At 37.7% G+C, this 11,872-nt stretch overlaps 1 protein-coding gene across 1 annotated transcript in view; it reads right to left on the bottom strand.

The window, feature by feature from the left end:
- Positions 1 to 11,872, bottom strand: part of fap (fibroblast activation protein, alpha) — a 15,003-nt gene continuing 3,131 nt past the window's right edge. Inside the window, exons 10-26 of the mRNA XM_042494533.2 lie at positions 11,746 to 11,843; positions 7,853 to 7,982; positions 7,712 to 7,750; positions 7,525 to 7,623; positions 7,357 to 7,427; positions 7,205 to 7,258; positions 6,943 to 7,067; positions 6,721 to 6,774; positions 5,919 to 6,017; positions 3,025 to 3,094; positions 2,736 to 2,930; positions 1,813 to 1,867; positions 1,618 to 1,717; positions 1,059 to 1,117; positions 881 to 953; positions 657 to 730; positions 1 to 469 (exon numbers count right to left, since the gene is read on the bottom strand). Coding sequence (XP_042350467.1) covers positions 368 to 469; positions 657 to 730; positions 881 to 953; positions 1,059 to 1,117; positions 1,618 to 1,717; positions 1,813 to 1,867; positions 2,736 to 2,930; positions 3,025 to 3,094; positions 5,919 to 6,017; positions 6,721 to 6,774; positions 6,943 to 7,067; positions 7,205 to 7,258; positions 7,357 to 7,427; positions 7,525 to 7,623; positions 7,712 to 7,750; positions 7,853 to 7,982; positions 11,746 to 11,843 — 1,497 coding nt within the window. The 3' untranslated portion in view covers positions 1 to 367. The remainder of the gene's footprint in view (positions 470 to 656; positions 731 to 880; positions 954 to 1,058; positions 1,118 to 1,617; positions 1,718 to 1,812; positions 1,868 to 2,735; positions 2,931 to 3,024; positions 3,095 to 5,918; positions 6,018 to 6,720; positions 6,775 to 6,942; positions 7,068 to 7,204; positions 7,259 to 7,356; positions 7,428 to 7,524; positions 7,624 to 7,711; positions 7,751 to 7,852; positions 7,983 to 11,745; positions 11,844 to 11,872) is intronic.

An 11,872-nucleotide genomic window follows, 5' to 3' on the forward strand; every position in this document is an offset into this window, starting at 1 on the left:
TTCAAAAAAAAATGTTAATTTATTAAAACATAATTGCAACACAAATGCAACACTCAACATACAACAAACAGTGTAGCGCAACTGATATATTGTATTATATCATATTCACATTAAAACATGTTTTTAACCATAAATGCATGCAATGGCTTTAAGTATGTTTTGAATGTTGGCTAGTTTAGAAAGGGTTCCTTAAATCAGTATAAAATACAAATGCACATTTGTAACAATCGAATATCCATTGCACATATAAAAACAAATGTACAGACTTAAACCTGATACTTCAGAATATCGGAAAAATAAAAAAATATATATACGTACAAATTAGGAGAAAAAACGGTGGTTGTGTTTATTGTCACATTCTTCACATCTATTTGGAAGTAACAAGGCATTTCTGCAGGAAGTGGCTCATGAGGGTGTATATATGATGGTAGGCTGATCCTCTGAGCAAATGGTCCTTGTCTGTGTACCACTGCAATGAACGCCAAAATCAGATTAGTGCAAAGACTCTTAAATTCTGAATTACATGTAACATGTAACATTAATATTCTAGACTGTGCATAATAACATGTTGCAATTGTTTCCATTTAAAACTTTCATTCACACTATCAACACCATCAAGACCAATATTAGTCCCACTTCCCTCGGCCAATATTTACCATCGCCTCAAAGTCCACTTGCTCGTCCACCAGAGCTTTGGAGATCTGTGCTGCCTGCTGGAAATGGACATTGTCTACAGGAAAGACAGTGCTTTTACTACGTGACTTAACATCAAAGCTCAAGGCAAATAGGGTCCATTTGTGCACGGCTTTACTGTGTTACCGTGTACACTGTTGAGAAACACATGCTCAGAAATTACAAAGAGTGTTTGGATGAAACGTACCATCTGCTGTGCCATGAACCAATAGATAGTCTACTGTTTTGAAGTTCTTTGCTCTGGATGTCACTGTAGAATTCTGTTTAAAGAAACATCCATGTTATTAGTGCTGTATGTCTTAAGTCAGGCTGGTACATGAGTTTAAAAAGATTATTGTGAGAGAGCTGACTTGTTCAATATTTACTTTGTAAGAGTCTGAATTCTCAGAGGGCTTGCCCATGTAGCGTTCAGTGTACACTGCGTCTGCAAAAGAAAACTCAGTTCATATCACAGTTAAACAGCACCTGCTAAACAAAGTCAAGATGCTCTCATGCACTGCTTGTACGTCTATCTACAAAAAAGTAATGCACCACAATTATTTAAAAATGTATTCATGAACCAATAATTTGTGTATAACCAATATAAACATAAAAGTCAGTTGACAGGTCTTGAGGAAAATGTATACAGCCTTTTTTGTCTCCAGAGGGAGTAATGAATAAATAAATCTGAAAATGGGGGGGTGTGTAGTTAGAATGAAGGCAGCTTACGTGATCTAGCCATGGAGTTCAAGAGGTCAAGAATGCATGGAATAAAAAATACGAGATCTTTGGTGCTGGTGCATCAACTTCAATACAAAAAACCTGTCTATCATTCTATCCTGAGTCTGACAGTATAGAAGTACTTTACAATAACATCCAATGAGGAATATCGTCCTCTCAGCATAGACGGTAGAAATACATACTGCAGTATGTGTGTACACTTACCATAATATTCCCACTTGGCTACTGGGGCAACGGCTATTCCACACTTGAAGAGTCCCGTTCCGGCACCCAAGGCCATTGAGGTAACGTAGCCACCATATGACTGCAGGTCAGAATTGAATAATTTTAGTAAATGTAAAAACAGTGAATAAAAGTTAAGTTAAGTATGTAGAGAGTGGTAGAGAGAGAGCAACTTACCCAGCCCCAAATTGCTATTCTGTCTTTGTCGATAAAACCCATCTCAATGAATTTCCTATAACACAGAGATCATTGATTAGTTGACAATAAAATAAAAAAACCCCTAAATACATATACCTTTATTATGAATTATTTATAAATATCATGGCATAATTCTCACTTGTTCTTTCTGATTTTAATAGAGGCAACACATCACCCTATCACCCCAAGCCTGGCTTGTCACCGTTGGCTCATGGTTTTAAAATTGATTTTAAGATTTTACTGATCACTTTTAAAGCGTGTCCGTGTCTGTCTTGAAGCTACATAACAGCATTGTTGATGGCATACGAGCCAGTTCGCAGCCTTAGATCCTTATGTGGGGCCCTTCAGGCTGCTCAGAAGTCCAGGCTTAAATCTAAAGGTGACCGTGCTTTTGTCATGAGGGCCCTCGGCTTCTGAGGAGATAAGGCTGCAGAATCTTTGACTTCTTTAAAATCACTTCTTAAAACCCATTTTTATAGACATGCTTTTATGTGATGTCATCTTTTCATTTATTTTAGTTATTTTATCTATGTTTTATTTATTCTGTTTCCTTTTTTGTGTGGTTTCATTGCTTTTACTGGTTTTGGTCTTTTTGTTTGTTTTATTTTACATTGACATTTTGCATCCTGCATCTTGCATTATTCGTCCTCTTGTAATTTTATTTTAACTCTACCCTTGTTTCATCTTACTTGTGTTCAGTAGGACTGTTTGGCTCTTTGTTGTTGCATTGCCTTCATTGTATCCCATTTCTGCTTTGCTTTGTTTGTCAAAGCATTTTATAAACTCTGTTTTTAAGGGTGCTATATAAATAAAGTTATTATTATTATTTGACATAACAAATGAGATCACTTCACTGTGCATGTCATGTTACAGATGTGCTTGGATGTTCATACACACTTTACCTCACAGCTGTTATCTGATCCTCCACTTCGAACGTCCCAAGGCGCTTGTAGATTGCGTGCATGATTTCATCACCTTGGTAGCCGCTTCCTCTTCCGTCAAAGCTGGCGACGATAATCCCGTGTGCACTAGAGAGGTATGTGCCCCAGTTCAGCTTGAAACGATAGTCCACCTGCCGACTACAGGGGCCACCATACCTGCACAGGTCAGCAGGAGCATATATTATCAAATGTTAACGAGTGCTCAATGAATTATTCTGGGATGTAGCGCAGAGAAGTGTTTTTAACTTACACATCAATGAGAAGAGGATATTTTTTTGACTTCTTGAAATTTGGTGGCAACATCATTTGATACCAAAGATCTGTTAGGGGTAAAAAAGAGAAAAATTTAAGTTCCAGGTTTTGTTCCAATAAAACCAATTATATCCATTCAATATCTGACAATATCCATGTATGTCTTCAGACATACTGAAAAAAAATGCATGCATCATGGTCACGACTGCCTGTCTCTGCCTTGTGTTTCCTACTCCTCCTGTGTCTACGATGTCCACGCTGTATTTCTCTGTGCCTGTGCATGTGTCTTCCTGTCTCGCCGCTCACCTGAACTCTGCCTACCAGCACACCTGACCGCAATCAGCCCATCAGCCCGCCATTAAATTTCATCGTCTTTCTTCTGCGCTTGGTCCAAAATAACACTTTTCCACCAACATGGAACAGGTTCAATTCCAGTTTCTGTACCTATTTTTCACCTTTCAGACCATTTCAACCAAAAATAAATTGGTTTGAAATCAAAAACTTGGTTACAATCTGAAACCAAAAAATAGCAGATTTTTCTTTTTTTTTTTTTATAATGACGCTTTATTCACCATTTAGTGCATACATACAAATACAAAGTCAGCAAAGCAATATTATGGGGTTAAATATTGGATAGAAGTAAGAAAGAAGCAACAATTATGAACATAAATATGTTCAAAAAAGAGTAATAAAATAAAATAATAAGAAAGAAACAAAAACAAGACAAACAAACATAAACAAAAGACAATGCAAACAAATAAACACCTAGAGTGTTGATCGCTTAGGTATAGTTACATTTCATTAAAGAGTTTATGGGATGAGTTTGTTATGGCGTTACTAATTCTTTCTACTCGTGTCTACCCACACACACTTTATTTTTTTTAAAGCCTCTTTCTCTTTTCCTTTCCTGCTTTCCTCCCTTTCCTCTCCTTTCACTCATTTCACTTCCACAGCTGCACAGTTGTATTTGCATTTATAACTGTTGTGGCATCAGCTCACTGGTAATGTGATGGAGCTAGGAACTGTTGAATATATTTTTTCCAATTGTTCACGTTACTTTGATTGTAGAGCTGATTGTTTTTCCAGTGATATCTGTTGTGTTAGGAGATCTAACCATTGTGAAATATTTACCTTTTTCCTGTTTTTCCAATTTAGTAGTATTGTTTTCTTGGCAATAGTTAGGGCTACAAGTAGGGGTGTTATGACTTTGACTGAACATGTGTTGAGTGTATGTACTGTATATCACCAAGTATGCATAGGGATGGGGATAATGGAATAGTGCAGCCAAGGAGTTGGGATGTTGTGGTGGTTACTTGCTGCCAGAAACACTGTATTGGTGAACAGAGCCAGAGTGCATGGAGGTAGTTGGAGGTAGTTGATATGAGTTTATATAATTCTGAGAGTTGTTTGTTAGAATTTGCAATTTTATTGATCTTGCTTTGATTGAATGTTTTGATTGGATGTATTGTAAGAATTGTTGTTTATTAACGTCGTATATGTCAGTGAGCTGTTGGAATGTAAGTAGGGTGTTACGATCCAAGATGTGGTGGGGATGTGTGACACCTTTTTCTTTCCATGTAATGCTTGTTAGAGGTGATTTATTTGCAGTGAAGTCTGGATTGTGCCATACGGGTGTTTGTATTGTGGATGAGAATTTGGTATTTATAATTTCATTGACTTTCCACCAAGCTGTCAGAGTTGTGGATATTGCAGTGTTTTTGAGGCAGTTGTGTTTTTTGATTTATGTCACTCATGGATGGTATGTCTGAAATTGTTATGTCTTGGCATGCAGTTTGTTCCTTATCAAGACATGGGTGGTGCTGATGGGTTGCATGAATCCATTTGATAAGGTATTGTATCTGGTTAGTAGTAGTAGTATTGGGAATTTGGTGCTTCTAGTCCTCCTTGTTATGATTGTTTTAATGTGGATAATTTTATTCTAGATTTGTTGTTTTTCCAATAAAATTTTGTAATTAATATGTCCGGTGTATTAAACCGTTTTACTATGGGTTGGATTGGAATCACTGTGAATATGTACCATAATTTTTATTGTTGCTATGCGTCCTATAATAGAGAGTGGTAGTGTCATACATCAGTTTAGGTAATCTTTTGATTGATTGATTTAGCAATGGTGTGAAGTTTAGGCGGAATAACTCTGACAGTTTGAAGGAAAATTTTCTGCCTTAATATGTTATGTTGCCTGTAGTGGCCGGCAAACGGGGAATTTGTGGTGTGGTATTAAACCTGTCTCCATTTATTGGTAAGATGGTGGATTTATTCCAGTTTATTGTGTAATCAGAGATGTTGGGAGTATTTATTGACAGTTTTGATGAGGTCTTTGATTGATCTGTCTGGATTTTGTAGGAATAGGAGTATGTCGTCTGCATATAAGCTAATTTTATGTATTACTGTATTAGTGCAGATAACCTGAGATACTGGGGCTTGTCGTATTGCTGCTGCTAATGGTTCGGATAAAAAGTGCAAATGGTGAAGGTGAAAGCGGACACCCTTGTCTGGTGCCTCCATGGAGTGTGAAGTTTTGCGAGATGAGATTGTTAATAATGATTGATGCCTTTGGTTTATTATAAAATGTTTCAATCCAATGTATAAATCACTGCCCGAAACCAAATTTTGTCCAATTTTTTTTTTATGAGAAATGTCCAGTTTACCTTGTCAAATGCTTTTTCTGCGGTTACAAGAGCTTCACTGATGACTTTGATATCGGTGTTTATTAGGGAGATGGGCCTGTAACTTGTGCAGTGAGTTGGGTCCTTATTTGATTTAAGCAATACTCTTATGAGTGCTGTGTTCATATGATAAGGGATGGATTTGTTCTTTTTAATCTCGTCTGCCATTCTGATAAATGATGATAATCGCTGTAGCTGTACTCACCATGTCCTGCGACCTTTAGTGTGCCATACTTCATTGTTGGCATTTGGAATTCTGTCAGAATATTTTCCAGTGCCTTGTTTTCTTCCAGAATGGCCAGCTCTGAAGAAAGACAATTAAATCGGTAATAAATTATTAATAATTAAATATAATTTAATACCGTACTCTTGAATTTTGAGGCTTTTAGATGTCTTAAAAAGGGTGGCTGTTAACAATCGGCTAAATGACACTACAGAACATCATCATGAACCAACTAATCAACCATAATGTAGTTTGTTTATAGCCCAACATTAGCTTTTTACATGTGGAGATTGAATATATGCTTTGTAAAAGGTGACAAGAACATTACCTAAAAAAATGTTTTTGTTTTTTTTTTTTTAAATGGGAGGATTATCATAAAATTATCCAAAAATAGAGAAAAATGTCTGGAAAATTATATTTGTAATTATAATGTTTTCATATATATAAAGTTAGTTTACAGAAAAAAATATTTTTGCATATTTTCTAATATATATGCTTTTTTTAAACTATTTTTTTGCAAATTATTGGGCCATGTCTCGTTTAGTTGCACATTGCCTTCTGCTCATGTTTTTGAAAGAAATCAAACTAATTTCTTAGGCTTCAAAGGGTTAATACGAATAAGCACAGATCTGTCATTTCATGAAAATAATCCTATGTAAATAATAACAACTTAGCATTTTAGCACATTTGTAAGTTGGCAAGTTGGTGATATAAATTAAAGACAAAATAATGCAGATAGAATCAATAATTCAAAAATAGGCTTGGGGTTTCTAAGTATACAGACCTACTGGAGTTGAGCCCCTGTTGTCCATTAGTGTGTAGAGGGGCAACCCAGGTCCTGGTAAAGACAAAAACAGAATATGCACAAACAGTTGATTATACATCAAGTCTTATTTTTGTCTTCAGAAGTCTTCACTCAGATTATTGTTCATCCAAAACAGATAAGCCCAATCCATGGACCGTGAATGAGTTATTGCTTAAAAGGAAATGTGGATGTGTAACTGACCGTAGCAGTCCATTCGGTAGTAAGAGGCGTCAAAGCTGAAGTAAGCAGAGTTGTACTGACACCTGTCCTTACGCAGGTCGCAGGTGAGACACTGGGGAGCAGAAGGGCTGCTTCCAATTATAACCCTGATAAGCAGACGACATCATCCAATTTGATATCATATTACATTTAGTGTGCTCCTTTTAATTGTTTATAGGATCCAAATTAGCTTCAGTGAATGTGTCTGTTAGAATATATCACACAGATAACAGGAATTCCTTACTTGTAAAGATTAATCTTTACAGGTATTCCTTGGTACTCATTACTCACAAAATATCTGGAAGAAAGAAGTGCACTCAAGTGAGATTTACATGCATTTAGTTTTTAGTTTTTATATTTGTAACTTTACAAGAAATGTCAGACATCAGCACTCACATGGCATCTTTTGTTAATTTGGAGATGTAGATGACTTCCCACTTCCCTGAGGTAATAGGTGTTGCTTTGCCCTTCAAAAAAGGAGTGAATACAACACTTAGCGCTGAAGACATGACAAAAGCTACTGAGCATTTTGCACACATATATTTAAAATTGAAAAATACTTACATCTTTCACATAATGGATATGTTTGTAGCCCTGAGTGTCACTCATCACTTTGTAGAAACTGAGTTTATCTTCAGCAAAGAAAAGAGGTAAGGGCACATACTGAAAAAAAAAAAGATGATGATTATTGTTATTAACCAAATTAAACAATTTATTCACAGTCAATGGTGGTAACATTTCGGAAACTTACGTGGCCGACCCAGCCTGTCTTACTTGTTTGCTCAAATTTCTATAGAGAGAAGAGACATTCATTACAGTTCATTAGCATCCGTCACATGACGATGAAGTCAACACATGTTGTGATGCAGAGCGGCAGAGAGGTGACAGCTACCTGTTTTTCTTGCCAGCGGCTCCCATCAAAGTCATAGATCTGCACAACCACGTAATTCTGTTTTCTTGTGACCCACTGCACAGCGACGCGTTCATCTGTTACCCAGGTCACTGAGCACAACATGTGATCACTGAGCAAAGGCAACAGAAAGTGACAAGGTAAAGCAGACCATGAGGATATTGTATTTGCCTCTGCTTCCAATGCATCTCGATTTAAAGGGAAACCTAAGTATTTTTGAACTTGGACCATATTTTCCCATGTTTTTGTGTTAAAGTAACTCGCGGAGACAACAGCTTTTGAAATTTGTCCAGAACTGAGAGAGATCAATGCAGCCGTAGCGGCGAATCGGGCTGTAATGTGATGCCTATGGGCAACCGTGCACTGTCAATTTACATCCACTTAAAGTGCTTGTTTTTGCCACTGACAGGCTCAGATTCTTAATTTAAGTGTCTGACAACAATATGGAAAATACCCTGCTTTAAATGTTTTTCTTTACCTTCCACTGATCTGTTTGTTGTTTTGAACAGGTCTTGCTCAAGAGTCTTGATTTGAAATCTCACAAGAGATGACTTGTTGCAGAAAAAACAACAGCGGAAACATTAGCGAGAGCTGGAGAGATATGTACGGGGAAGAGTTTGTTGGACTGGAGTACAGAAAACAACATATTTACCGGGGACCTCATGTGATTTAGACATTTTGCTCAGGTGTCTGTGTTTCATGCGTCCCATTTACATGGGAGAAGCAATGTTTGTATTTTTCTCATATTTACTGACAACATCTCCAAATATAATGCACGCAGCCATTTTTAACGACACAGTAACACTGCACAGCACCACCAGCTTTGATGTAAAGAGTTAACCTTCTTTTAATTTTTAAGCTGATTCTGCCAAACATGGTTATGTCATACATCTCATCATCTTTTCGGGATTTCCTTTTGATTTTTTATTTAGTGATGCAGTACATTAAAGAACACGACATTATGTGAATACACTCAGGACAACAAAGACAGAAACAAGCAGGAACTAAGGGCATACTGTCACATGTGATGTTGAGGGTGTTAAAGGCTGTGTGTGTGTGTGTGTGTGTGTGTGTGTGTGTGTGTGTCTGTGTAAATGGTAAATGGTTTGGAAAATAACTGGGTGAGGGAAGTGTAAAGCCTAAGGAGAAAATGTAGAAGGGATATAAGGTAAGTAGAAAATTAAATAATTAGATAAATAATTAAATGGGTGAATAAAGAGGTCAGAAAGCACAAAGGGAAGAAGAAAAAAAAAAACAACTTCTCTCCTTGTTTCCACCTCCAACCCTTTCCCCTCCCTCTGTTTATCTTTCCCAAATTTTTGTGATGCTCATTTTTTGTGATTGTATAATGTGGGGGTGACACCTTCCTCAGTATTAACAGGAGTTATGATAAATACAAACAATGATGATGGTGACAACAATAACAATAATAGTACTAAGGATCAAAAAATAGTAAAAGTAGTAGTTTTATCAATAATAATAGTAAGATGGCTGTTAGATAAAATATATTTTTGGCTTCGTTTACATTCCTTCCCTTAAATTAATACCTATCATTATCATTTATCACCATCACCACTATCAAAGACATACAGATGATTGTAGACAGTGCTCTGATAAAAGACAGAGATAACATGTACGTGTGCGTGTTTCTATGAATGTATGTTTTCATGAGTAGGTGTATGAATTGTAATTGGTTCTCAGGCAACCAAAAAAGGGAATTGGAGATGACAAATAGATCAGGATTGTAAAATGTTAATGACAGGTGACCAGATGGAGAGGGATTCTGTTGCATTGTGTTGGGTGGTGTACGCTAGGTTTTCCATAGAGATGTAGACCATGAGTCAGTTTTTCCATTGTGTAATGTTTGTGTTGTTTTTTTGATTTAGGGTCCATGGGGATACTTTCCTTGTTTCTGATGATTGTCAGGTGCGTTTAAGGTGTTACTTCTATTTATTGATGGGTTAATGACTGTATTGAAATCGCCTCCTATTATAATTGGGCATTTCAAATTCTTGGAGATGGAGGAGGAAAAGTTCTGAAAAAGGGAAGGGTCGTCCATATTTGGGCTGTACAAATTACCAATAGTGACTGGGCTATTAATGATTGAAATATTAATGATGATAAAATATCCTTCCGGGTCTGTGATGGTGGAGTTGTGAATAAATGGGACTTTTGTGTTTATTATGATTATTATTATTTTTTATGTTGTAATTGGATGAGAATACTTGACTGAATTGTGATGATTTTAATTTGTTATGGTGGGAAAGAAGTGTTTCTTGTAGTAAACAAATGTCGGCTTGTAATTTAACTAGGTGATTGAATATTTGTGTTTTTTGTTGTTTTTTTTTGCCTGAGAACCAAATCCATGGATGTTCCATGATACAAACTTTAACAGACGTTTCACAATGGATGTTATGTGTCTACTAATGTTGATATGTATGTGTGTGTGTGCACAATAATGAATGATAGTCCTTACTAAGAGTGAATCCATGTGAAAGAGGAGGGGGAGAGGTGTGTGTGTGTGTGTGTGTGTGTGTGTGTGTGTGTGTGTGTGTGTGTGTGTTGGGGGAGCCAGGAGGTTATGTTCATGTCAGGGAATAACTGTCCATGAGCGTAAAGTCTGTCCACTGTGAGCGCTGCTTTCTCTCCCGCTGACATCACGTTTTCGGATGGGTGACGCTGTTTGCGGCGTCGCATGATTTCTTTTGGAAACTGGTCGTTGAGTCCATAGTCCTTTGCTTTTAGCTTCTTGCCTTGACGCTGAGCCCGTTGCTTTTGTTTACAATGTTCAAAAATGGTGATGATTGGACGGAGTTTGTGACCCGCGCGGTGAACGGTGGGATGTGATGGTTTTGAAGGTGTCGGAGGGGAGTTTGAGCTGATGGATCAGGAAGTGTTTTACTGATTTTTTCGGGTCATCTTCAGGACTGCCAGTAAAGACGAGCTTGCCCCTCGTGCTGCGTGCTTGTAAGTCAAGAATAGTTTTTTTGATTGCGTTATTGTCGGCAGTGAGGTGAGCTGGGTGGTGATGAGTTGGCGGACAGCTGTAGTGTTTTGTTTTCCTGTCGCTTACCTCCGTGTAGCATGGTGGTTTTGGGGATGGGGATGGTGGTGTACCTGAGCCGGAGAATGAAGCTCGTCGGGATCTTGAGTTTGGAGGGGATGCGGATCTGCCGGATGATTGTGTATTGTTCCTGTTCGTGGTGCAAAGTCTGTGGAAACACTCGTCGATGTATTGTTCCAGGTGATCCAGGTCGTTTGGTATTATAATCCGAGTAAGGGGGAGAATGAAGATGCAGAAATACAGAAAAGAAAAAGTTTCGTGTCCGAGGAAAAAAAGTTTGTTTGGCTAGTCTAGCAGCCGGGTGCCGCCATCTTAGATCTCGTACTGTCTCGTGAGAGTTGCGTTCGCTATATCAGCTCCCGGGATTTCCTTTTTCTGATTGATCTGAGCTAGCTGTGTCGCGAGATAAGCCCCCTGCACCCTGCATGCTGTCAAAACTTTCATTTATAATTGCAGGCTCCGTAATTGTCGACTGAGAAAGAGGCAGAAAAGAGGTGCGGATAAAAATAAGAAAAGGAAATACCACCCCAAATCGTCCAGATGTTGGTTCTACTAATATTATCACACAATGTATGTGTTTGGCAATATATGGACATTAATTTGTGCCTGAATTTTTACCTCACAAAATATAAACATGGTAGATTCACACGGGATAGAGATCACAAAAAAAAAAAAAAATCTGCGGTCCCCAGGTAATAGCCCTATGCGAGTTGGACACAAAAACATGAGAAAACAGGGTCCATGTTTAAAAAAATAAATTAAAAAATAAGTTTCCCTTTAAGCAATGCTATGAGCTAAAGAATATACAGACCCAGAAGCTACAGACACAGGGGGGAACACCTGAGAGCGGCGGGACGGATTTGTGGTATCAACCACAAACAGTTTCACTTTGGTAAGGGGCGATCCAGCCTGCACCAAATGCAATCAAAGGTAACATT

The sequence above is a fragment of the Plectropomus leopardus genome, chromosome 10 (genome assembly GCF_026936395.1).
Source record: "Plectropomus leopardus strain MGB_pleo_1.0 chromosome 10, ASM2693639v1, whole genome shotgun sequence".
Lineage (NCBI taxonomy): Eukaryota > Metazoa > Chordata > Actinopteri > Perciformes > Serranidae > Plectropomus > Plectropomus leopardus.